The 26,583-nt window shown below is 45.3% G+C and overlaps 1 protein-coding gene across 26 annotated transcripts in view; it reads right to left on the bottom strand.

Annotated features, from left to right (window-relative positions):
- CADPS (calcium dependent secretion activator) overlaps positions 1–26,583 on the bottom strand; it is a 519,152-nt gene that overhangs the window by 175,357 nt on the left and 317,212 nt on the right. For all 26 annotated transcript variants that reach the window (XM_070050647.1, XM_070050650.1, XM_051851510.2 and 23 more), the window contains exons 7-8: positions 13,661–13,772; positions 7,227–7,366 (exon numbers count right to left, since the gene is read on the bottom strand). In XM_070050647.1, the coding sequence (XP_069906748.1) occupies positions 7,227–7,366; positions 13,661–13,772 (252 nt within the window). The remainder of the gene's footprint in view (positions 1–7,226; positions 7,367–13,660; positions 13,773–26,583) is intronic.

The following is a 26,583-nucleotide window of genomic DNA, read 5'->3' as shown; positions in this document are numbered from 1 at the left end:
TGCCGCTAAGATGAGCGGGGGGGGGGGGGGGGGTCTGGGGGGTCAGCAGTCTGTTACAGGGACCACCTCGCTGCCTTTAAACTTTTTGAAACAACAGATTGACATATTTATGTCACAATAGACAGAAGAGGTAGGATCAGCTAGGACTATGGAGTTAGTGACTTCTGAAGCATGTGACAACTGGCATTCCTTGGTGTCATAGGGGTTTGTTTCCAGGACCCACTGAAGACACAAAAATTTGTGGAGTCTCCAATAAAAATGAAATAAAATGGTGAAGTAATGGCATATAACTTATGTCCATCTTCCTGAATACTTTATATCATCTCTAGATGGCTAGCAATACCAAATACAATGTAAATGCTATGTTATTCATTGTTTTGTTGTGTTGCAGGGGGAAATGACGAGAGAAATGACAAGAGAAAAGTCTGTAGGTGCTCAGTACCGCAGCAGCAATCACAGGCCTGACTACACAGTACATGTTTGTGGTTGCTGAATCCAAGGGTATAGAATCTATGGATACAGAGAGCTGACTTACAGCCTTCCACTTCTCCCCGTGCCAGTTGCTCTGAAACGCTGCACACAGCGCATAAACACTTGGTGCTCTCAAAACCAGGGCTCCCGGAACTGCCATGAGGATTAAATGAGATAGTGTGTATGAAGTGAAAGCATGATGCATGGCAGGAAGTAGATTTAACAATAAACGTCATCCTTATAAAATGTCTCAATGTTCCGAGGAAAATGCATCATTATTAGCAGTAAATAATACCTAAGTATGTAAAAATACATCTCCTGGGACTTATGTATTTAGGGAAGTACAGGACATAAAAGATCAAGTTCTGAAAAGTGGCAAAACGTTTTCTATTTTTAGTATGAATTGGCAAGGCTGTAACAGCTTCTGGAATCAAAAAGGCCAGCTTCTACCTCTCTCCCTTTACCCTGCAACAATGTACGGAGATCTGAAACAGAGAATACAGCTCCGTGTACCTAACTGTACCTAATTTCAACTGATTGGAACAGAAACAGGAAAAGGAGCTTGGTACAACTCACAGAAGGCAAATCATTTTGAGTCATCCTCTTTTCCTTCGGTGCCATCCCTGCTTAGGGAAGTTTCACTAGTTTTCTGTACTGTGTCAGGCACTTTGCATCAATTTATTACATCCTCCTAAAGGCATGAGAACTTGAATCTGGAGCCAGGTTGCCTGGCTCCCTGTGCTATTCTTGAGCAATATTGTACTGATCTTGACCTCAGCTTTCTCACCTCTACAATAAAGAAAATATAAATGGTACCTATTTGAGGCAATGTGAGGATTAAAGTAGAAATAGCAAGTGCTTTGAACAATACCTGGCAGAAAGCAAACACCATTAGCTCTATCATAACACTCTTATTCCTATGTTACAGCCAAAAAAGCAGAGGTTGAGAAAGCCCATTAGCTTTCTCAGGGCTCCATAGCTGGCAAATGACAGATGCAGAGTTGAAACTCCAGAGTGGGATTCTACAGCACCCCCTCTCCCGTGCTCTTTTCTCTTGCGAGCTAGATGGCAAGCTCGGGTTTCTTTACTCAAACAGGAACACGCCTTGCTCTTCTATAATTGAACAGAGGGACTTTCTCGTTCAAGGCTTCTGAAAGGGAAAGCTGGTGGGATCAGAGAAAAGCTGACAATTCTCCTTTGGAAAGTATCACTTGGTTTGTGTGAGGGTGGGACTTTCCCTCTGAGGTTTTCCTCCGAATTTATTGCTAACTTGGCACATGCCAGAAGGTGTCAAAACCAATGCAAACGGAGGGCTGCGATGGACTGCTTCTGCCTCTCATCTCTGGAGCTGCAGCACGCTCGCTACACAGAATGCACAGCACCTGCAGCAGATGGGCGTTCTGCTGCTGCAGACGCCCAGGTGGCATTCCCCTCGCAGCTGCTCGCACTAGACAGATCTAGCCGTGGGGGCATGCTTGGCCTTCAACTCTCTTCAGGCTGCCGGCATGTGGCGATTTGGATTTACCAGTGGATAAATTAGCATTCTAGTAAGGAGCAGCTGAGTAGCCCAGGGGCTCCCCCTCAGACGAGGAGGGGAAATACTGATGTGGGAATTCTGGCTGGGTCCTTAATGATCCTGTGGCTTAGCTGCCCTGCGACTTGGTTCCGTCACAGGTCAAATGGGGCTAACATCATACCAACTTCACAAGGTTGCGGTAAGACTCAGGCAGGGAACACGTGTCAAGTGTTTAGCACAGTAACTGGAGCATCAGAAGGGATTGATAAATGTTGGGGCTTGTTGTTGGTGTCATTATACTGTTAGTAGCAGCAGAAATAATGTCCTTGTTCAAAGAGTATACCATTGTTAACTTTGTCAAGAGTTCATTTTTGGATACTTTATTTGCATGTACACCCAGCTTTAGCTGGGAAACGAAGTGAGGTACACATGCCTGGTTTGGGTGCTCCAGGTTCTATTTTGCATCATTGGAACATTTCAGCAAATCTGATGCTGGCAAGTAACTAGCATCTCTGTCATCTTCTGGGGGCAGCTTAGGTACATAGAGGCCAGAGTGAGGAACAAAGAATGAAAATGAGGGCGTCACACTCAAGTCCTAGAGATCCCCCAAACTGCTGAGTCATGGTGGACCCTTGGCCACTTAGAGTCCCTCTAGCCTGTGATGAGTTGGCAGGGCCGCTGCTATACCCATGCTTGTCACTCTCCATTTGCATATAAAAAAGTGAGACCACCTTCCCTCATGTGCTGCTTGTGCATTTGATAGGCATTTGTAGCACAGCTCTGTAGGTTACATATCTACTGTGCTTAGCTCTGTGCTTGCACATGGTACGTGAGCGATAACTTCCATGGAGCAAACTTTATTATGTCTCCTCCAGGATGCCTGGGCAGGAGCAGTTAGTGCAGGACAAAAGACGTTTTCCTGAATGGCCTGGGGCATGGGCTGAGGTTCTGATTCTTTGAAGCAAGTCCCAAATATCAAGTAGGATGGGGACTCACACTTTCACTCATATTTGTGTTCTTCCATCTTTCTTCCTTTGGTCTCTGCTCTCTTCCCCCCTCCGTCTTACTAACTCATGCTCTGGTTCCTTTAGCACCAGAACTTGGACCTGGGAACCTTTCAGGAGTGACATGGAAACCAAGGACTGGCTAAGGTTTCAGTTCAAGGGAACCTGGGGCCACACGTCACCAGAGTTGGTGCTGCTCGGGTCCAGCTGGAGAGGGAGGCCTGGCCTTAGGGAGAAGGAGGTGTTCTTGTGCCACCCAGGTGTGGGGTACATCACAAGGGATCATCAAGGCAGGACTTTCTGTATATACCATAGATATATACAACATGATGTTTCTGAAATATGTGTGAGCCTTTCAAAAGTTTCATGCAGCAATGGAATTAAACTACACGTTTATTTGTATCAAATTTATCTGAAATCTACGCATTGTTTTTTCATAACTCAAATTTTCCATGAAATTTTTGAAGGTCCTTCTATAAACACTGCTGTGTGGCTAAGCTGAGCTAACTGACCAGTGCTTTGAGGTACACAGACAGGCCAAGGTCAAGGTGAGCCTATGGACATCTCCAGATCTGGCGGAGGGCACTTCTGAGGCAGAGGACAGACAGCACCCTCATCAGATGGAAGCGTAGTGCTTGGATTCTTGGAAAACAAGGAGGCCACTGAGGCTGGAACAGTGCCCAGGTCAAACAGATAGGGCCTTGTAGCCATGGAAACAACACTGGCCTTGACTCTGAATGAGACAGGAAAGCACTGTGGGTTTTCCAGCACGCAACTGGCAAGATCTGGCTGGTGTTAAAAAAAACAAAAAACAAAACAAAAAAAAAACCAAAAAACAAAAACACCATAGTTTCAGGGTAGGAGACAGGCTACAGGGAGGCAAGAACAGAACAGGGATGAGGCCAGGGCAACAAGTGACAGCAAGACTGATGTAGGCTTGGCCAGGTGGAGGTAGGGATGAGGCGCTGAATTCCAGATTTATCTTGAAGGTAGAATCAAATGAATTTGATGATGAAGGAGATGAAGAAGAGAAAGAGAAGCATCAGACAGGACTCCAAGGCTCTCGGCCTGAGCTGCTGTGTGAAGGGAGGGGTTACTTCTTGAGACAGGAAAATGGTAACAGCTAACCCCTGTGGGGACCGTTTCAATGATGGAAGGAAAATTTGGATGCAAGTGCACTTCCTCAACTTGAAAACTCCACATGGTCGTCAAAGATGAAAAATTACAAAGCTACCTAGGAGCTGCTAATTCTCAAACAGGCTCAGATACTTATGTCTTAGGGCAAAGGAGCAGGGCTGATTTTTTTTTCCACTGACATTTTTCAGTTCAGTCAAGTCAGTTACTTGGATCTGACATCCTTTCTCGAGTTAATGTGGTCACAACAGATAACCTCAGTAGACTTCTTCAGATTTCAACACCCCCAGTCCTCCAAGCTGTGATGGTGGCACTCCTACTTCTATCCTCCTTTTCCATACAATAAGGCTATTTTAAGTTTCATGAATAAAACGTAGGCTCTACACACTTACATTTTCCCCTCTGTTGTCCTTTATGCAGGTAAGGTTGTTGACCTATGATTCAGGCCACACTGGGTCTGATGTTACTAGGAAAGCGTCCATTGTCCACTTTCCAGAGCTATTTTTAGGATCTCCTAGTATAATGCCTGGCAGGGGTAATTTTAAAAGGCAAGCCTAGTGATTTGAAATATCTAGGGAACCCTTCAGAAGTGAGAAGAGCTACGTATTTCTTCTGTCTGTCCAGTGGAAGCAGCCTGGACAGGTTAATTATTTTACAAATGAATCCTTTGAAAATTCCTGAGTCCAAATCAGCCAGTTCAGTTTCCAAAAGAATGAATGAGGAGAATGTGGAAAAGGGGACTTTGTCCAATTGTAAGGGGCTGCTGCAGGGAACAGAGAAGAGGGCATTTATAGAACTCTTGGTTTAGTGCTTTAAAGGGTCATGGGACGTGGACTGAGGTTCTGATTCCTTTAAGGAAGTCCAAATAAATAAATAAAGCAGGCTGGAGGACAGATGTATGGATTCATATTCTTGGTCTCTTCCCATCTTGCTCTTTTTTTCTCTGCCTTCTCCTCCCCTCTTCTCTCCTGCTTCCTGCTCACCCACACTCTGGCTCCTTTGGAAAGTCATTATGAGCCAGTATTTTGCTAACATGCAGGGTATGTCCTTGCGTACCCCAGGAACATAACAGAATTCCTTGTTCCTTTGATTTCAAACTGGGATGTTTACCATCGAGGGAGGAGAGATGTTAGGGAAAAACTCCATTAGTATGTTTATAATATATGGGAGGGGTACAGGGAGAAGAAAGAATGGCTGAACTCGTCAACACTTCATGAGACGCCAATGTAATTGAGGTAAAGTGCTGGGGTTTCATCATGGACAACTGAACAAGCATGCAGTGAGTACAGAGAGCCTGGTTCACACTCCCACAGCCTTCTTATGCCCACAGGCAGAGAGCTCTGCATGGTCCCATCTCGGGCTCTGAAACTCATATGGCCTCAAGACAATGCAATGCAATTTCCCCAAGGCCAGATCAGAGCTTGACTTCAGAACTGGTGCCCAGCTTGAGACACTTCCGCTCACTGGGAAGCCCCCCACTTTCTGAACCTCTCTGGGAGCCTGGATGGTAAGGATTGATCTATTCCTGGAACCTGAAGCTCCCTTTGCTCCTAAAACTTGGAGATGCTTGGCTGGGGCCTTGTTCTTTTCTTCTTGGCTGCGGGCTACTGCAGTCTGCTCATTCACTGGGATGCTCACTTCCTGTCCTATTCATACCCTCCTGGACTTCTCAGGGGCTTCTGTTTAAACTTGGCTTAGTCAATAGCTAGATTCTAAAAGTACATTTCTGAATTCCTACAGCCTCTAGAACAATCAATCCTCAGTTTTCATGGCAGCTTCACCACATTGAGCCCTCCTATAAACACACCCACAAAAAGAGAGTTGCTATGGTTTCAATGCTGTTTGTCTGCTGTGGTTCAGGTGCTGGACACTTGATTCTCAGGCTGGTGGCATTGGGACACAGCAGGGACCTTTGGGAAACAGAGTCTAGTGGGAGCTCCTTAGGTCCACTGGGTACATGCCGTTGACATGGATTAAGTTTTTTCTCTTGGGACCCTCATAAGAAAATCCTGTGAGAGGATTGTTATCAAAGCCTGAGCCGGGCCCTACTCAATCTCTCTCTCTGGTCTGTCAGTAGCTGTGGCTTCTTCCTCCTGCATGTACTACTGCCATTTGCCATGGGCTCCCTAGCAGGAACCTGTGCATGCTGTTTGGCCTTTCAGCCACCCAAGCTGTGAGTTTAACAAACCTCTTCTGTCTAGAAAGTGAGGCTGCCTCAGGTGTTTTATTATACTGATGGAAAACAAACACAAGAGTTAATGAGTACTTTCTACTGATGAGAGGGGCTAAGCAGAATGACAGTCAGTTGGCAAATGATACCTGCAGAATATTTGAGTAATGATGCATTTCCTTCAGTTGGTTAAATGATCTGCCATTCGGAGTGACATGGCCCACCCCTCTCAAATGATCACATTTGCAGAGACAGTGAGCTCCAGGTGACTTCATTCAATAGGCCATGGTTCAGCCTATCCTCCATAAATATTTTCTGTACATCACTATTGTCCTGGTCTGTACAATAAAGCTATATTTTACCTCCTCTTCTCGTCCTTCTTGACCTTGCTGAACTGGTCATTCCTTTCAAAACTTAGAAAAATATAGATGATCACAAGTTTCCTGTTTTTTTGGTCATTAATTTAAATGTCAGACTTACACACTGAAATTGATTCAACATGAATCCATGGCTTGAAGGTGGCCTGGAGCCTGGCTCCAGTGCTCCCACTTCAAGGGTGTGGTTGGTGATGAAGGTACAAGTGATGAATTCATAAAGTCAGATTCATCTGCCTGTCTTCGACCAGGCACAGGGAACCCACAAAATCTCACCAAACCAGCATCTCCTAGCCTGCTTCCAGGAACATTCTGAATGTTAGTGGAATTTAGTATAAGAAGGAAAGGGAAGAGAAATGACTCTTTCCTGACAGCAAAAAGGCACAGAAGGTGACCCTAAGCGCCCAGGAAGCTTACGGTAAACAGAAACATCAACTATTTCAGTAGCCTCTCTCAGACCCTTCGTATCTCCTCCCACCTAACTCTGGAGATCAGCTTTGTTCTGAGAAGTGCATGGACCTGTGTCCTGCGCTGGCTGCTGGCGAAGCAACACTCACCCAGAATGTTTCATGTTTTGCGGCTTATCCATTCGGACGGCAAGTTTGATTTTGAGATCTTGATCGGGGCAGTTTTTGGAGACGGTCATTTTGTGCCACTCTGACTGCTTGGGGCTGTTCGGCGTGGGATGGAGGATCACCTGTAGGGACAAAGGACATCCATCTTAGCAAGAAAACAGGACACCCACATGGGCATGGCTCCAGTGATTCACCCTGACACTGAGGAGCAGAGTGGCTGTAGAAGGAACCAGCTAATAGATAAGTGAGAAATGTGAGATTCATACAAGGGAAGGGACTTCTTTAGCATTCTCCCTAAGCCTGCTTTCACTTGGGCTGGAAATCTTTTCCCACAACACTCAGCTCTGCCCTGCCATGGAGGGAGGCACACGTGGCATGAAGAAGGCAATGCCTCTCACCAGTGTGCTGGCATGTGGCTCTCTGATTTGGGTCTTATGCCTCAGTTCTCATCGTCACAGACCCCGGAGGTAAAGCAACAGGGGAAGAACTCAGAAAACCCACTTTGCATTGCGCAGTGAGTTATTGGGAGCCCACATGAAATCTGGGATCTGGGGAACATGTACTCAGGGAGGAGTGAAGTTTTGGAAAATCCCCTAAACTAAGAGAATGCACACTAAATACAGGTATGACCAAAACTGGACTTGGTAAGATTGGCTTCTGTGGTGGCAGCATGCCCTGGTTTGCAGTGTGTTGCCTTGAACATTTCCAGAGCACCTATTTCCTTTGGGGCGGGCAGGCAGGCTCCTCTCTCCTCTGGAGGGAGCCAGGATAGGCTCAAGAGAGCCAGGAGCAGGCTCTTGCTGTTTGCCTGACTCCCTGTGGCAGCTTTATGACAGCCTTGCAAGCTCGGCCTGGTCTCGGAGGACAGATGCATAAAGCTTTTTGGGTAATGAACTCTGGGAGGAGTAAGAGACTGGCAGAAAAAGCTCAGCTCACTTGGGCAAGCCTAATTTATGCTTATTTTTCATCCCTTCAGACTCCGTACCTGACTCTTTTCTTTCATATTGTACCCTCTTCCCAGAGAAATCAAACCTATACATATGTTCTTGCCACACTCCAAATTCTCATCTTTCCCAATGTCTCATGCCATGATTCAGAGGGAGGCCTGATTTCTTTCAGACTAGAGGCTGCCAAAGTGTTTTGATCATGCCCTCCTTTCATAAAACATTTTTGAGCCATTAGCCCAGCATCTGTAGGCCAATATTTTATATTACATACGTTTGCTTTGTATTATTGCATTACCCTATTATATATATCATCAAATATACAAAACCATAGATGCTTTAAAAGGGGCTCAAGATAAAACAAACTTTATGGGCAAATACATCTGACACTCTCTATCTGTACTTCTGTATCCCCAAACCCAAGCAACTACAGATAGAAAATACTCAGTAAAAGGCCACTGCATCTGTACTGAACATGAGCAACTGTTGTTGGTCATCAATGCCCTAAACAACACAGTTTAGCAGTGATTCAGATAGCGTTTGCACTGTATTTGCTACTCACATCATAAGTAACGTAGGTGTGATTAAAAGCGTATGGGAGGATGTGTGTAGGCTGCATGCAGATACAATACCATTTTATATAAAGGATCCGAGCATCTGCCTATTTTGGCACTTGTAGGGCATCCTGGAATGAATCCCCCATGATACAGAGGTATAACTTTATCTTGCTAATTGTGGTGTCTGTACTACGACTAGCTACAACTTTGTGCCATATATAATTAGGGCAAGGGGCCTTGTTAATGATATGGGATGCAAACCCATAGCTCAGGTAGCTTTCCAAAGAATCTTGCAATGTCTTGACAGATGTCTCGTCCTGTGTGATTTCACTGCCTTTGTTTTTATCTCGTGACACGGGGGACAGCGCTCCTGCTGGCAGGCGAGGGGTCAGCTCCACAGTTCATGGTTTGCCTGACACGCACGACGAGTATCACCTTCCAATCAGAGCTCTTTGGCAGTGATTTTCTCAGGTCATTTGTTCACCGTGTGAGAGTTAATTTAGTTAAAACTAGATCCAAAATGTACAAAATCACTTAACCAGTATGGCTCAGCTATGTCATGTCCCAGGACAAATGCTGGCAGTAAATGAAGAACCAGGGGCATCCAGGGGGTGGATATCTCTCCCTCCTTTAGCTGTTTGTCTATGTCATCCTGAGTCACATTCCAAAGCCTGAAGTCGGACCCTTTGGGAGATGGAGAGGAGGGAGCTACCAACTCCCATGAGGCCTCCCCTGTGCCCCGAGTCAGTCTGGGGTGAGTATGAGGGGCTGGGAAGGATTGGTGAGTAAAACCTCATCCAGGGCCAGCATCACCACAGAAAAGGCTCTGGGCTCCCTTGTACTCCTGCCCAAAGCAAGATGAGCATTCTGGGCACCCGAGCTCCTTAGCAGGCCTCCTGCCATATGGGTTCTGGGCGCATTTCCCAGAGCAATGTGGTGTCCATCCGCTTCACAAATGGCCACAGCTCAAATTACTGGCTGTTCCACGAAGACTTCTCCCCCTTCCCTGTTGTCACTCCCTGGGGAGACCTTTTCTCCGGGGTGGAGGGAGGGGTGAGGTCACGGCAGCTCCCTCCCCTCTTCATCTGCACCCTGCCATGCCCTTGATGGGCCAGCGACTCCTTACGTGAGTCAGCCCAGCTGAGTGATGAGGGTCCTTCTGGCGGCCCGGACGCCTGGGCAGACGAGACACCTCATCTGGACGTTCCCGGCTGCTCATCAGGCACTCTGTCATCTCAGCTGAGGCCCATGTGTGCTGTGCTTTGATGTGGGGATGCTGATGTGGCGGCCACAACCACCCCCTGCAGCAGGCAGCAACAGGCCAGGATTGCTGGGATGGCTTTATCCTGGGCTTTTGTTCAGCTGATCTCTGGCATGTAGTCTCTGTCTGCCTCCTGACTGCTGTGCCTCCCCCCGGAAGGCATCCTTGTCCTGCAGACGGGGTTGTGCTAAGTGCATTCTTCCCAGCTATGCTTTCTCCTGTGGAACACTTAACCACTATGCACCATAATCCTTGCTTTTATGTTTGTGCTCCATAAACTTAGTGAGATTAAGAGTTTCCACTTGTCATGATCCCTGTTGGCTCTGTGTACAGCACAAATGACTGGGCACAGTGGACCCACAATCATATTCCTGGAATCTAAGTTTGATAATATACTGTACTGCTGGCAGGAGGGGTGGGCAGGGCGGGAATATTCTGATATTTCAAGCAATGCACAGAGCAATATGTATACAAGTAACTTTCAATCATGCACTTCAAAAAAGAGGGAGATATACAAAAATTTTTATATATGTTATGGTTACATATACATATTTTGGGAAGGATGGGCCATACATTGACAACAATATTTTCTCTGGGAAAGGATACTAGGGAAAGATGAAAGAGATCGTCTGTTTCTATTATGTATCCATTTTAATTAGTTTTGCAGTGTGCATGAATTATTTTTCAAATAAAAATGAAATATAACCCAAAGGAGACAAACTAAAAGTCACTGAAGAAATGAATTTAACACCAGGATTCTGCAAGTGGCTTTGCTAAGCTTGGGAAGAATGAGGCTATGGGGTCCAAGGAAAGGCCTCACTTTCAGAAAGACAGATCTACAGGGTTGGTCAGATGCCGCCCATGGGGGTGCTACGAGCAGAGGGCACTCTGCCTGCACGAGGGCCAGGTAAGCCAGTCCCAGTGCCCTGGGTGCAGAGTTTCCTTGGAACAAAAGAGTAAACTAGTACTGAATCATGAAGAAATGTGGGCGTGGCGAGCTGGTGCTTTTACCACTACAGCACAGCCAAGGGCTTGATTTTCATGTAGGAATAATGTGGTACAGTAAGAACAGCCTTGGAGAAGACTTGATATCCTTCCCAGCAAACTGCTCAACCTCTCTGGGCTTTTGTGCACTCCTCTGTATGGGAGAGAGAATTGCTGTGCCTGTCTCAATACTGTTCCTGTGGAGTGCTGATGAGGGCTCAATGCAAAGCCCTTAGCACTGGCCAGCAGTAAGGGCATGAGACGCAGATCCCAGACTAGCTGGACGGTGGCTCTGGGGAAGTTTCCTGTCTTCCAGGGTCATCAGCTTTCTTATCCACAAAACAAAAGGATTGAAAAGTCCTGTGGTTTTAAATTTTTTTCCGAGTGGAAACAGCTTTGAGAAGCTGGTGAATTCTTTGCACCAGCCAGTCCAGAAAACTATATATATACACACACACACACACCCCTGCTTACCCCATATTTGTAAATGATTTCCAAGAGATCCACTCAGAGACCCAGGCTAAGCACCCTTGGACCGGGGCTGTAAACATTTCTCTCTAGCAACACTAGGATAGACACTCTCACAAGTCTTGATAACTGCCTTTGTGGAAAAAAATATGATGAAGAATGAAAAGAAGGGTACCCCACCCACTGCGTGTGTGTGTGTGTGTGTGTGTGTGTGTGTGTGTAAGAGAGAGAGACAGAGGGAGGGAGAAGGAGAGAGTGGAAGTGGAAGTGGAAGTGGAAGTAGAAGCGGAAGAGAGAGAGAGAGAGAGAGAGAGAAGGAGGGAGAGGGAGTGGGAGTGGGAGAGGGAGAGGGGGAGGGAGGGAGGGAGAGGGAGAGGGAGAGGGGGAGGGAGGGAGAGGGAGAGGGAGAGGGAGGGAGAGGGAGGGAGAGGGAGAGGGAGAGGGAGAGGGAGAGGGGGAGGGAGGGAGAGGGAGAGGGAGAGAGAGAATGATAGAGACAGAGTCTGTCCCATAAGAATAGGCAGCAATGCCTATTATTTCACAAAGGAAACAGCTAATCCTTCTGTATCATCCAGCTGCCCCCTTCTGGAGAGGGGCACCGTTTCTGCCAGTAGCCTTATTTGATCCTCACCTTACTGTCACTTGTGGTCCATGTCCTAGTAGCACAATTCTGGTCAGTTCTATAGAGGACAACCAGATTGGGGAAGTGCGAACAGGAGGAGGAAGAACAGCCCAGAGAGTCGGCTCTTGCTGGTAGTGCTAGGGGTATGTGCTGGGGATTTCGGGATGGGATCTCATTATTCTCTAAGACAACAAATCAGAGGCTCAGAGAGGGTAATGCCTTGAGAATTCATTGGAAGTCTGTGTGCTGGGTTCTGAACACAGAGTAGAGAGCATGAGTAGAGTTAAAGCTTCCGAGAGAGCTTTTACAGCCCAGTGCTGAGATTTCTGTCAATCCTCCCTCTCCTTCTCTCAATGGTGATGAGTTCACTGGAGCAGGTGCACAGGGGCTGAGACAGTGAAGGAAGCAGGAGGGGCAGTCAGGAAGGCTTCCAGGCAGAGAAGGCATAGATGTCTTCTGAAGAGCTGGGAGGTGGGGACAGTCTTCCAGGCAGAGAGAAAGCCCCCTGAGAAGGGGAAGAATCTTGAGGGACTAAAATATGTCAGCAATGCTGGGCGTGGGGATGAGGAGGGTGTGACACAGGATCCCATCACACACGTCTCTGCAAGCCCTGCTTGGGTGAAGATACTAACAGCAGCATTGGGTCATGGAAGCAAGTGAAGCAAGCCAAGTAATAAATGCACCTTCTGCAAATACTACTGGCTACTTGTTATCTCAGGGGTACTTAAGGGGGTTGGTACCACCCCTCAGGGGTGTTTTACTAATTTTGAGGACATTATGATTGACAAAGTAAATGGTGCTGGTCTCTGTTGGCAGTGAATGGGTAGGTGTCAGCCAGGCTAATCATCACATAATGAATGAGATACCCCCCCCCCCACACCCTATCTTACCTTTGATTATTCCCATTGGATATCAATGGAAGCAGAAAATCTTAAAGTGTATGTTTCCAGGGAAACCAAGGCATCTTTATGAGTTGCTTCCCATTTTAGTCAATCAGCTTACTGATAATCAGGCTTGGGAGTCCCCAACACAGCCCACCTCTGCTGTGGATCTTGTGGCCATCACCTTCATGGTGACACCTTGTGTGGCAGTAACCAGACCATCACTTCTTAAGGCCTTTGAGTTATTATTTGCATTTTGAATTTTTTTACTAATAAATTTCTTTTTATTGCTCTTTAATATCACTGCATTGATTTTTCACATTGTTTAGGTGGGTAGCAATTTTAACTAGTAATATTATCTAAGAATTTACCTTGATACGGTAAAGGGCATTACACATCTTTGCTATAAAGTGTGTTTGGGTCTGATGGTGTTGAGAAGCCCTGTTGTATCTTCTGCCATGCCCACTCTTGTTAGCCCAAGTTTATGGAGGAGAGCCTGTATCTCATAGAGGTTGGAGGACTTGTGCAAAGTCACCCAGCTGAAAATAAAGCAGATCATGGATTTAAACTCCAAAGCTGGGTTTCTCAGTACTTGGTACTTGCTGCCTCTTGCAGCATGGTGATCCATGCCCTGGTACCCAGCCAGGAAACCTGTTCTCTGTAGTTCTATTAGATGCTCCTGGTGATGAGGAAACTTACCCGCCCAAGCTCCTTGTCTTCCAAGGCCAAGACACCTGTGCTCTCCGTGAACAGCTTAACCTTCACAGCGGGCAGTGCGTGGGTTGTAGAGAAGTCCCCCTGGGTGCCCCAGCTGTGGACAGAATCAGAGATGCCAGTGAGGACACACCCACCTTTACAATGCTAAACACTCTCCTTCTTTCCCAGATCAAGTGAATGCAGGGTTAACCTAAGGCAGCATTGGCTGTCACATCCCCCTTCCCTCCCCTCCAATGCTGCCAGAGTGACAAAAAGTGTTAATTATCTTGTTAGTAAAATGCAAGACAGATGCTCAGAAAGTTGCCACGGGTCTTCACAGAGCGCTATAAGGAATCACTTGGAATTAACATGAAATCAAGTTGGTGAGAACTTTCCTTGATGTATTTGCTATAACCACAAACAATTCCAGGGCAATCAGTAATATTTCAATGCATCATTTGAATCTCTAGTTGTTGGAAAGTACAGTTCTAGATTTTTGAGATGGGGCCTCATTTGGCTTGAACCAATTCCTGACTTTAAATGACATGCCAGCAGCAGGGCTTGGGAGGTGGTGCCTCTCCTCTCTCTCTAACTTTGCCTTTCAAATAAATCACAAATAAATCTTTAAAAAGAACAGGAATGAGTAGAGCACCACCCTGTCAAACTCAAGAGAGACTGGAAACGCAAAGGATAAGGATGTGGGAAATGCCATCCCCTGCTCAAGGTGTGTGGGTATCTGAGTCTCAGGCACCCCCAGTAGAGAGCCTGGCTTACACAGCATGGGTAGAATGCTAGGCTTGCTCACAGGAGCCCCTCATGGGCCCATAAGCTGTAGCTCCTGCATTGCTCATCATTATTCTTATACAGACTTCATCTCCATCCATTCTGCACCTGCAGTCAGAGTGATCTCCCATGAATGTTAGCTACATTGCACTAAGCCCTTACCCTAAACCCTTCTACAGCCCCTGTGCTACCACAATCCGTGTGCAATGTGGGTGGCTCACTATGGCTCGTCTGCTCCAGTGTTATGGGCCTCCTGATTATGTCACTTCAGTCCTCTTTCATCTGTGGATTCCCTTAGTTCTTCCCATCTGAGCCTTCACTCTGCTGCCTTTCCTGGACTTAGCTTAAAAGCTACTTTTCCCAAGAATATGTCACTTGATCTCCCAATCTAAATGGGGTTGCAGCATTAAACTCTCTTTTGCATACTGTTTCATTTTGTGTTCTAGCAATAAGTGGATATGCAATTTTTGATCTCGGTGTGTTGTTTAATAACAGAATCCTCTAATGTTCTGTGAGCTCTGTGAATGCAGGGAGTGTGTGTGTGTTTGTTTATTTTGCATACTTAGCACAGTGCTTGACAGAGAAGACACTTAATAAATATTTGCTGAATGAATAAATGATGCCACGTATATGCTCTCTTACCAGAATAGGAAACAGCATAGGTACACTTTTGTACAGATTTTTTTTTATAAATTTTGCCTTATATGATGACCATTTTGCCCACTACAGAAATGACTCTATAACATTACATTTGAAGGCTGCCTTATGATTTGTTGAACCACTGATTTGTTATTGAAACTGGTTGGATATTAATTTTTCATTTTATTTCTGATTACTTCCTTGGGACACAGACCTAGACAGATTATTTCTTCATTCATCAATAAACATTTGGAGCTCTCACAAGGCTGTAGGAATTCAGCAAGGAACACATCGCAGGCATGAGATACTTGTTCCCAAAATGCTTTCTGCAAAGTCATTTTCTATGGTGATTATCATCCTACCATGAGGGCATAAGAGTGCAAACCACACAGCTTCTCTTTCTTCTTTAGCTATCATAATTCATTTTTTTCTTCTGGTCTATTTTGTCATCATTGTTTTCATGTTCTTTTTAAATTTCTAGTCATTTAAGGGACAGAGAAGAGAGAACGTTTCCATCTTTTGTTTCACTCCCCAAATGCATGCGGTGGCCCTGGGTCAGGTTAGCAGCTGAAGATGGAAGCCAGAAACCCAACTCAGGAGGTCTCCCTCCTGGTTGGTAGTAACCCAGTCACTGGAGTCGTTGCTACCACCCCCTGGCTGTAACCTGCCATCACCACGCCCTCTTTATTTGTAGAGAGTTGGAGTCAGGAGTCACAGCTTATCATTGAAAACTGACATTCCGATGTGAGATGCAGACATCTTAACCACTAAGCCAAAGGCTCACCTCGTGGGTATTTCTTTCCGATAGGGCTTGAATGTTTTAACCCTGCATTTGTTGGCTGTTTGTACTTATTCTTTTTTAAACTAGGACATCCTGGCTTGTAGTCTCACTGACCCACTACATCAAATAAATCCTGTTAACTAAACTTGATGCCACAGATAACCTAGAGAGAATTGACAAGAGAGATCCAGAACAATGAAGATGGGGGTGAGGGGACTAGCCTCATGGGGATCTGTGCACATGAAAATCATTGAGAAAACACAACTGTCATAACAGACAGGGACACAGAACAAAAAATGACAACTTTCAGGCATTGCTGTACGATGATACATGTACAGAAGAAACTCCTAACTGTGGCCATTGGCAATTACACCAAGCTCTTTTTTTAATTATTATTATTTTTTTATATTTATTTGACAGAGTTATAGACAGTGAGAGAGAGAGAGAGAGAGAGAGAGAGAGAGAGAGAGAAAGCTCCTCCTTCCGTTGGTTCACTCCCCAAATGGCCACTATGGTCAGTGCACTGCAGCCGGCACACCACGCCAATCCGAAGCCAGGAGCCAGGTGCTTCTTCAGGGTCTCCCATATGGGTGCTGGGGCCCAAGCACCTGGGTCATCCTCCACTGTCTTCCTGGGCCACAGCAGAGAGCTGGACTGGAAGAGGAGCAACCAGGACTAGAACTCGGCTCCCATATGGGATGCCGGTTCTGCAGGCAGAGGATTAACCAAGTGAGCCACGGCGCTGCCCTACACCAAGCTCTTAAGACAGGGGAAATGGTCCTAGCAAAGACAACAGGGCACAGCATTTAGAATCAGATGTGTTTAAACCAAATTATGGCTTAGTCACATCTGAGCTGTGCCTCCATTTCCTCAGGTACCAAAGCAGCTCATCTCACAGAACACTTGCAGAGTGAAGAGCTGCAGGTTTAGAACAGGAGGCCAACCCAAGACATGTTGGCAACATCCCCTTCTCAAAGTAAGGAAACCTTTTCCAGTAACAGTGAGAATCATGTATCCTTTGGGTCATTCATCCAATGTACATTTATCCACGCCACTTACTAAACCACTGTGCCTTCTGTGAAGGAAGCACAGTGGGCAGAGGGCAAATAGTTCAGCAACTATTATTATTGCCATTTCACAGAGAATAAAACTGAGGAGAAGCTCAAGACATGGCCCGTATTATTCCAGTCACTTGCGACTGAGGGAATCAGAATTCCAACCTCTTAATTCTCATTTTACAGTTTTTGCTGCTATTATTGTCATGATTATCAGAAATAAGCATCAGAGATTAGCAACACTGGCAAAAAACATGACCATTAATTTATGATTAATTGTGCTATAACACTCTTTGGGCATTCATCATTTTCTAAAAAAGATGTATCTGAAAGGCAGAGTGATACAAAGAGAGAGAGAGAAGGAGAGAGAGAGAGAGACAGACAGACAGACAGACAGACCTTCCATCAACTGGTTCACTCTCCAAATGGCCCCAACAACCAGGTCCAGGTCTGGGTGAGGCCGAAGCCAGGAGCCAGGGTGGCCTTGGACCATCTTTCACTGCCTTTCCTAGGCACATCAGCAGGGAGCAGGATCCCGAGTAGAACAGCCAGGACTTGAACTGGCACTCACATGGGATGCTGGCACTGCAAGCAGTGGCCCAGTCTACCATGCCACATCACTGGTCCCCATTCATCACTCTTGGTGACGGGGATGAGGGAGATTCTTGACAGAAACCAATGGAGTTCTGGAGAGGTAAGCCTTAACATGAAGCCACAAAGGTGCCCCTGGTGCCCTGGACACACCCATACTGCAACCCCATGACACTGTCAATGGGCCTGGTTTGTAGGACTTTCCTGGCGTGACCACTGGGCACGCACTCACTCTGCTTGAACTCTGCTACTATGCAAGGGTGCTCAGCTGAAAAGGGCGCGGTGTGAGTCAGACTGTGGGGCAGAGAAAAGCTTCCAGACCCTGTCAGCTGGGCAGAATTCAAGTCACTGGAGGCCGCCTGGCAGCCCCCATCCAATTGACAGAGGTGCCTTTTCCTTCCCACCATGGCTGCAGCCAAGTTTCTGGCTTCTCGCTGTGACTGTTGGCTCTGCTCAAGTTCTTAGGTGACTGCTGAGGCCCAATTTAATCCCTCGGATTTCAAAATGACAACCCGACCCAGTAGGGCAGACCGCAAGACAAATTCTTGAGTCTAATCAAGACCAGCTATGTCATTTTCAGAGCCCAGTGCAAGCTAAAAATATAGGGTTCCCAGTTCCTAAAGCAGGAAAAGTCTCCTCAAAGATACTGTACTAGAAACTGTTTTACTTCTCTATGCTCAAATGCATGCTTCATTGTTTCATTGGACTTCATTCACAAGCACAAGTTCAAAGATAAACTTATTATGAATTTTAAGATGGTTTAGGAACCAGATGTGTGTGCCTTCTGAGCTTGGGGTCTATGCAGCTGCATGGATCACATATAAAGCCTATAAAGCCAGCTCTGAATCCCATGCCACCACAGCCTGGTTATCCTGGACCAAGGACGGCGACGTGGTGGGTGTTAGCTGTCACCAGCTGCTGACACGTAACTTCCCCAGGCTGTGGAAATTACTTCTGGCTTCTGTCAATGTTTCCTATTAGGAGAATGAAGGCGGCTTAGTTTCCAACACCTTCATTCCTCTCCCCTTTGCAAAAACGAGTCAAGTAGAGTATGTTTTCTACCCTTGGAAAGACCTGGCTATCTTTATAATAGAAAGAATGAATGTTTGTTCAGATAACCAAGTTCTAGGTATAAATTCCTATCTCAAAAGTAATATAGTCCTTGAGGTATTTTTCTCTTTTTAAACTCTCATGGTCATTCTATGAAACATGTACCATTGTTACCCATGTAACTACAGATCAGCTAAAGGAGGCTCCCAGAGGACATGACAAGTGTTTAAAGCCACACACACAGAGTAAATGCCAGTCTGACTCCACCACCTGAACTTTCAACCATGCCACTCTCTTGCCTCTCTCACCTGTTCCACCAGCTTTTTCCTTTGTGTCTTGTTCCAGTTACCAGAAGCTACCTCTGTAAATCAAATGGAAGGTTCTACTTCAAGAGTGCCGTGACTTTGAGCCACTCAGGTTCAATATACTTCAGAGGGTGTTATATTCCACACAAAGTAGCCAGCAGAGAAAGCATCAAAAACCCAGGCATTTTATCGGGACCACATGTCAACAAATGAATCTACTTGACATTGTTGCATTTTTCTCTGCCCACTTGTTCTCCTTTATTGTGCAACTGACTGTGCCTAGCAAGACGAATACCTCTTACAAGTTCCCCAGAACCAGAAGACAATTGTATTTTGATCTGAACAGTCTCAAGACTGACAGCCTTTACTGCCAGCAGAAGTTGGAAAAGTCAACTGACTAAGCTGTCTGAACTCAAGGTAGAGAAAGGAAAATGGGTCAGGTGTCCCTCTTCTGTAATTTCACTTATCAACCAACGCAGTCACACTGTAGGGCTTGCTAACAAAAATGTTAAAAATAGTCCTGAGTCATTGAGTGTGTTTATGGTTTCTCAGGCCCTGGGCTTAGTGCTTTTCATGGATTATCTCATTTAATCCTTCTGACAGCTCAGTGTGATATACTCCATTATTATTCCCGCTTTATAAAAGGAGAACGTAGGGTTTAGGGAAGTTAAGCAACTGGGATAGCATTTCAGGCTATCACAGAGCTGGGTTTAAAACACAGAGTTTCTGATCTCAAAGCCCATGCTTTAAACCACAAGGCTTTACTGCTTTTCAGTAAATTCTAATAGTATTTTAGCGTAGTTTGATAATTATCTATGTTTGATAAATATCTATGTCTGTCTCCTGTAGACGTCAAAGAACACATTGGACAAAGGGGAAGTTTTGAAAAACTATTTCCTACACGTAGCACATGGTTTGGAACAAATATTTGTTTAGTATCTAGAAAGCAATCACACAATTCAGTATAACCATGTGATCAAATTCAGGGGGCTGTGGGGAGCTGAGACATAAACAATAACCAGGGGTGTGACTTCTTTCTGTAACTGAGGGCTTTGTTTCCCTGGATTGGATGATTTTAATGACACAACTACTCTTGGAAGGACATGTAGTCACTGACAACATGTGGAGGACACTCAGCATGTGACAGCTCTCTGGGGAGCAAAGCATAGATCCTTGAAGGTCAAGGAATGGTTGCTCACAAAGTTGAATGCAATGTAGATGTCAGTGGATACAATGTTGGGAAGTACAACCAAGCTATAAAATAAACCATTAGGAATTTTGGGCTTTCCAACCATGAGCACATATATCACAAACAAGAGAAATGACACTGCCTACAGTGTCACCTCCAGATATGGAGGAATATGTCTGTACTGGGACATGTGTATCTGTTCCAAAAAACCCTTCCAACAAGAGCATGGCAGAATAAATAGATGGACAGCCCAGCTGTGTAGACTGCAAGTACTGCGTGACCTTGGATGCAGTTCCAACTTCTATTGCTTAGGGCTTGTATCTGTTATTATTTCTTCATTTAGTAAATACTTACTAAATCACTGTGTTAGGTGCTACTGTGGATTCAGAGGGGAGTGAGATATAAGATCTGCCCTCATGGATATTATATTCTACATGGATAGATGTCATGTGCAGAAATGATACCACTTAGAAGGAGTGATAGGAGCTTCTGTTTCACATCTTTTTTTTTTTTTTTTTGACAGGCAGAGTGGACAGTGAGAGAGAGAGACAGAGAGAGAAAGGTCTTCCTTTGCCGTTGGTTCACCCTCCAATGGCCGCCGCTGCAGCCGGCGCACCGCGCTGATCCTGGCAGGAGCCAGGAGCCAGGTGCTTTTCCTGGTCTCCCATGGGGTGCAGGGCCCAAGCACCTGGGCCATCCTCCACTGCACTCCCTGGCCATAGCAGAGAGCTGGCCTGGAAGAGGGGCAACCGGGACAGAATCCGGCGCCCCAACCGGGACTAGAACCCGGTGTGCCGGCGCCGCAAGGTGGAGGATTAGCCTATTGAGCCACGGCGCTGGCTCTTGTTTCACATCTCTTGACAGGGGAAAGAATATAGCGACTCCAGAGGGGGACCGGAAGAAAATATAGGAGATAAGCTATTCTGTACAAGGTGCTTTACTCAATACTCATCATAAAGCAAGCATTAAAAATTTAAGTATTCATTTTAGGAGTATAGTTCAGGCATTGGTAAACCATTACAGTGGGCCAGGTCCGGTTTATACCTGCTTATGTGTGACTCATGAGCTGAGAATGTTGTTTGCATCTTTTAAATGGCTAAAAATAATTAAAAGAAGAATCGTATCTTGTGACACATAAAATTGTATGGCATTCAAATTTCTCTGTCCTTCAATAAAGTTTTATTAGAGCACAGTTAAGCTGCTGCACCGTAGCAGCAGACTTGAAAACCTGTGACAGAGGCCATATGGCTACGAGCCTAAAATATTTATTCTCTGGCCATTTACTGAAAACGTTTGCTGATCCTTGTTATAGACACTTAAATCGCTGGCTCAGCCTAAAGGAAGCACTTTTATTTTCATGAGCAGATTAGAAGCATGCTCACTGAGCACCTTCACACAGATGAATTGTAAACACACACTTACAAGGACAGCTCACCCCACGGTGGCCCACTTTGATGCTCTCAATTCTCCCTGGAGCTCTTTCCAGCACTCTTGGTGGACTGGAAAATGTGGGCTTGCCTTTTATAGCATTTCAGACACGTGGTGCCCAAATGCTGCTTTCGGAGCCACTTGAGCTGGCTGACTCATGGAGTCACACTACATCATTATTAATATCAAATAATAAACACGAGCAGCAGATAATTCATATTTTGGGGGGTGGGGGTGACTTCTAAAGTCACAGCACATAATTTCTCCAAACCCATCTCACATACAGTGCCACTACTTTGACAGGGAACCCTTTGATCTGCAGGAGATGAAGAAGGGGAAGAATTTGCTTGGCGTGGGGTGGGGTTTTCAGAAATCTCTGGGTAAAGCCACCTTGTACTACGTGTTGCGGCAGCAACTGCTTCATTGCTGTCGCATCTCTGTTTACTATTTAAAGCCTCGTATTTGCAGGAGCCTCTTCAGACCATATGTTATCCACAAATGTTGCTAATCAAATACACACAGCAATTTTCATTAGAATTTCTATCCCCCGTGAACAAAAAAACTAACATTTGCCACAAAGGGAATATACCTCCCAAAACGACAGTAAACAAGCACAGCAAACCTTTGACAACAGAGTGGTATTTACAAATGCATATGTGAGTGAGCCCAAACGCTGTCACACCAGGCAAATAGGGACCATTGGAGAATTGGATTTTGTACAGGTCGGTGCTAGAGGGGAGGGGTGATGTCATTAGTTGCCATGGCAATGCTCAGCATAAGGCCATAATTCATGCCACAGAGAGTAGATTTGCATTTATTCAAGGTATATGGCTCATGTGGGCTGGGTGTGAAATTGGTAGGGTTCATAAAATTGGCCGTGGGCTTTAATACGAGAGAGGTGTCATTTCAAGGAATGAAAGCACCATGGTCCTGTTGCTAAGAGGGAAAGTTAATCATCACCTGGAGACAACTGCATTAAAATCTTTTGGGCTGCCTTTCAGGTGGCCCGCGTGATACACGACTCCAAGTGAATCAATTGTGCCATCTCAGTGTGTCTCATGCAAACTAATTGATAGGACGTGATTTAGGGCCGTTAGTGTTCTAGAGAGGCTAAGCTGCCTCTTGCCTACATAAATGGCCATTTGCTTGGTAGAAATGAGGTTTTCTGAGAGGCAGAGAGCTAGAGGCTTTGATTTTCTTCTTGCCATTTCCACTGGAATGTCTCCTCTCCAGGAATCTGAAATTGAATGTGTCCAGTCCTCAGCTGAAGCTTTCTCCCTCTTGTCTGCTCCTTGAAGGCTGCCCGAGCTTAGCCGGAGGAAATGCCAGGCCCGTAGATGACACTCCTGTCTCTTCTCCTTGTGCCCTGTCTACCTTATCACCAGAACTTTTGTATCTCCTACCTACAGCACAAATCTGGTCACTGCTATTGACAGAAATAAAGCAGAAAAGGGGAATATGGCAGTGCCAGGAGGAGGTGGGAACAATGTTTCAACAGGCACGACCAATTAAAACTTTACTTATAGGCAATTGTCACCTGTATGATTTATTTCCTTGTTTTTGTGTTAATTTATTCTATTCTTTTGGTCTCCATTGTCTAGAATCTATACAACACTCACGCAAACACTGGAGGTTTGCAGATCAGACCTTATTTTCTCACTAACTCTGTGTCCTTGGCCAAGTCATTGGCACTCTGCTTATCTGTAACATGGGGGAGGGGACTTTTTTGTATACTAAAGAGCCTGGGTATTTGATTTCTAGCATTTCCTTTTTAAAAATTCTGTCTGTCTGTCTGTCTGTCTATCTATCTATCTATCTATCTATCTCTATCGGCAGAATCAGAGAGACAAAGAGAAAGAGAGAGAGACAGGAGGAGGAGGAGGAGGAGGAAAAATGAAAGAGGAGGAGGAGGAAAGAAGAAGACAGACCTTTTTGGGCTGGGCCATGAGAAAGCCAGGAGCCAGGAATTCCATCCAGGTCTCTCACATGGGTGGCAGCAACCACGGGCCATCTCACCTCCTGCCTCCCAGATACATTACCAGGAAGCTGCATTGGGAAAGGAGGCAGGACCCAGTCTTAGGCAAGTGGATATGGGATGTGGCATCCCAAGGGGGTGATTTAACTTGCTGTGCCACAATGCCCACCACTGGTATTTCCCTTTGATTCTATTTTAGAGTTTCTATCTTTTTGCTCCTATTACTCCATCACTTCCTGAATTTGCTCCACTTTTTTCCATTATCGATATCCCTCAACTTATGATGGGGTTGTATCCCAATAACCCCACTGGTTGGAGATACGCTGAAACACACTGAATGCATCTAACCTATGGAACATCACAGCTTAGCCATAAAGCACAGTGTAGTCTCAACTGGTCTCCATGTTATTGCGGGGTAAATGGAAGCTGCAACTTATGCTTCCCAGCTTTGCCAGAGAGGATCAGACCACAGATCATAGCCTTGGGGAAAGTCAAAATTCAAATATCAGCATGGTTTCTATCGTACATGTTTTGCCTTTGGACAGTCACAAAGTAAAAAAAAAAAAAAACACAAGTCAAACCACAATAAGTGGGGAACCCTCTCTAAAGCTCTTAGATAGTAAGCATAGTTGCTAGCAATTCCTGGCATCTCGGTCATTCCAGTATCTCTGTCACATCAGGGTCTGATGCTCACGCTGTCTCTTTAAACTGTGCTTTCTGATTATAGCATGCCTTTGAACTTCTTGTCTGTCTCTCCTATTTGGGATGCATCAGTTTGCCCTGCGACCTCAAACTCTGAAGACTCTAAGAAGAGATGCTGATTTTCAGTTTGCTCAGCTTTCTCTCTTGTGCAGACAGGAATGACAACTTCCAAGCTCCTCACAAACCGGAATGGAAACCGGAAGTCCAACCGAGCCTGGATATTTTGAGATCCTACCCAGCTGTGAGAGTTCAGATTGCATTATTCACTGAATGTTGACTCATAAGAAAATATATCAATGGCCAACATGAAAAATAGAAATTTTCCAAGGTTGAAGCTACATAACAGAGTGGTATGGAAGGAACTGTAAACGTTGAAATCATACAGATGACAGTGCAGCACATGAAATGAATATTAGTGTTGCCTTCTCTTAAATGGAGCTCTTGGTGTGACCCAAAGATGTCATCTGCCACTGTGAAAGGGAGTTGAGGTTTTGACATTGGAAAAGAAGGTTCTGTCTTCTCAGTCTAGGGTTCTTTTGTATCCCTATCACCCAGCTACCTTCCTTTTAGCACTGGTTTATTGAGTTCCTGAGGTTCTTCAAAGAAAATAAACTGTGCATTGCATAGCAGATCTGAAAAGGAGTTCCCATGAGGTTGCAAGAAAAGTATTCATTCATTTTCTTTGTGACTCAACTGACTAACTCTTATTTAATTTCCAGCACTGGTTGTTTTTCTACAATAGCTTCTGTAACTTGAGCTGGTTATTAGATGGCAACCTGTAGTCCCCCAGCTGGGAGGCTCTCTGGCTGTGTTTTTAGAACCTGAATCTGTCTTAGAATACCCAGATGACTCAAGGGCACACAAAACCCACTCTACCGCAGTCAGCTTGGTCAAACCAGGTGGGAGGCCTGTGCCAGGGGAATTACAAAATACACTGCGAACCTCCTTGCTTTCCTATGTGTTCCTTTGAGAACATGAGCAAAATGAAGAAAAACAACTCAGGGAGACACTGCACTAGACTCAGCATTGAAAGAAGTCCTCAAGATCACTTTGGGCTTATTCTAATTTACAAATGAGAGGGTTGGTGGAGTGGGCAAGAATTTTACAGTCAGATTGTTGTATTTCCACCATCCAAGAGCTTGAGGATCTCAGAAAAAATGTATCGAGCTCTGAGGTCTCAGTTTTTATATCTATATATATACACACACACACATACACACACACACACATACATACATACATACATACCTGCCTTACAGGATTTCCTGTCTTTCTGTTTACTGATTAAATGAGAGAAGCTCTTGGTACAATGTGAGTTCTGAGTAAAGGGTAGTTGGCATTGGCCAGGAAGCACAGGATTAGAGTGGAGGCCTGGACGCTGACAAGCAGGGGTCTCATACTCAAAGATGCCTCTTTCTATGTAAGCGACCCTGAGCAGCTGATAGAATCTCTTGCAGTCTCTACTTTCATATCTGTAAAATGGAGGCATTGACTGTGTGTCTCAGCTTTCTGTTGACCGAGTAAGATGAGAAGATGCTTCTCAGCCTGATTCTAAGTTCCCCATTTATGTTATCTATGAGGATTTTGGTGATATTACTCAGTGACATCTCTAAGATGCGCAAGTTAGTCCAAGCACTCGCGGAGAAGGAAACATCAAGACATGGGCTGACTCTGTAAATATTTCCAGAACCATTTGGACGACAGTTCTGTGTTCTCTCAGTCTAGGCAGAATAAAACTGGGGCTTGAATTGAGATTTGATTGTTTGGCGCCTATGGCAAGCGATAAGTCCTAAGAACTGCTTACTTATGTTCTGACTTCCTTCTCTGAGTGCCTGGAAAACGTCCTCTCACTCTCAATTCTCTCATCTTCAGCCACAGGTCTTTCTTGACTCCAGAGTTCAATGAGGTTCACTTGCTCAGGCCTTCTCCAAGAGGAATTTTCTTCCTTCCCCATTGACAGTTTGTCCAAGTGACTACTCGCTTTGTCCTCCTTATGGGAAGCCTGTACATCCCTGCAGCTTATCTTTGAAATTATCCATGCAATTCTCTTTAGCCAAGGGGGAATTAGCAAATGCAATGTATGCACAGGCTTCCAAAGTGCTTCAACAGTGGGGCTTGCTCTCCGGGGCCTCTATCACCTCCACGAGCAAAGCTTCATCCACGTGGCTATCGTCCCTGTTTCCTGGATCCCTGAATGAGCTATGTGGAACAGACCTGAGTCCAACCCACAGTGAGGAGCTGAGGTCAGCTAGACCTGCCTCTTGAAACAGGATTATCCAGCTGAGCCTTACAATTTGCAGATGAATGAATAAGTAACTATAGTTAACCCACTGAGTTTTGGGTTGGTTTATTAAGTAAAATAGCTAATGGGTATAGCTCCTTTATAGGGGTACTTAATCACATCTTACTTTCACTCTGTGCCCTAATG

The sequence above is a fragment of the Oryctolagus cuniculus genome, chromosome 10 (genome assembly GCF_964237555.1).
Source record: "Oryctolagus cuniculus chromosome 10, mOryCun1.1, whole genome shotgun sequence".
NCBI lineage: Eukaryota > Metazoa > Chordata > Mammalia > Lagomorpha > Leporidae > Oryctolagus > Oryctolagus cuniculus.
Note: the sequence above shows the minus strand (reverse complement) of the source record. Positions and strands in the feature narration are given on the sequence as shown.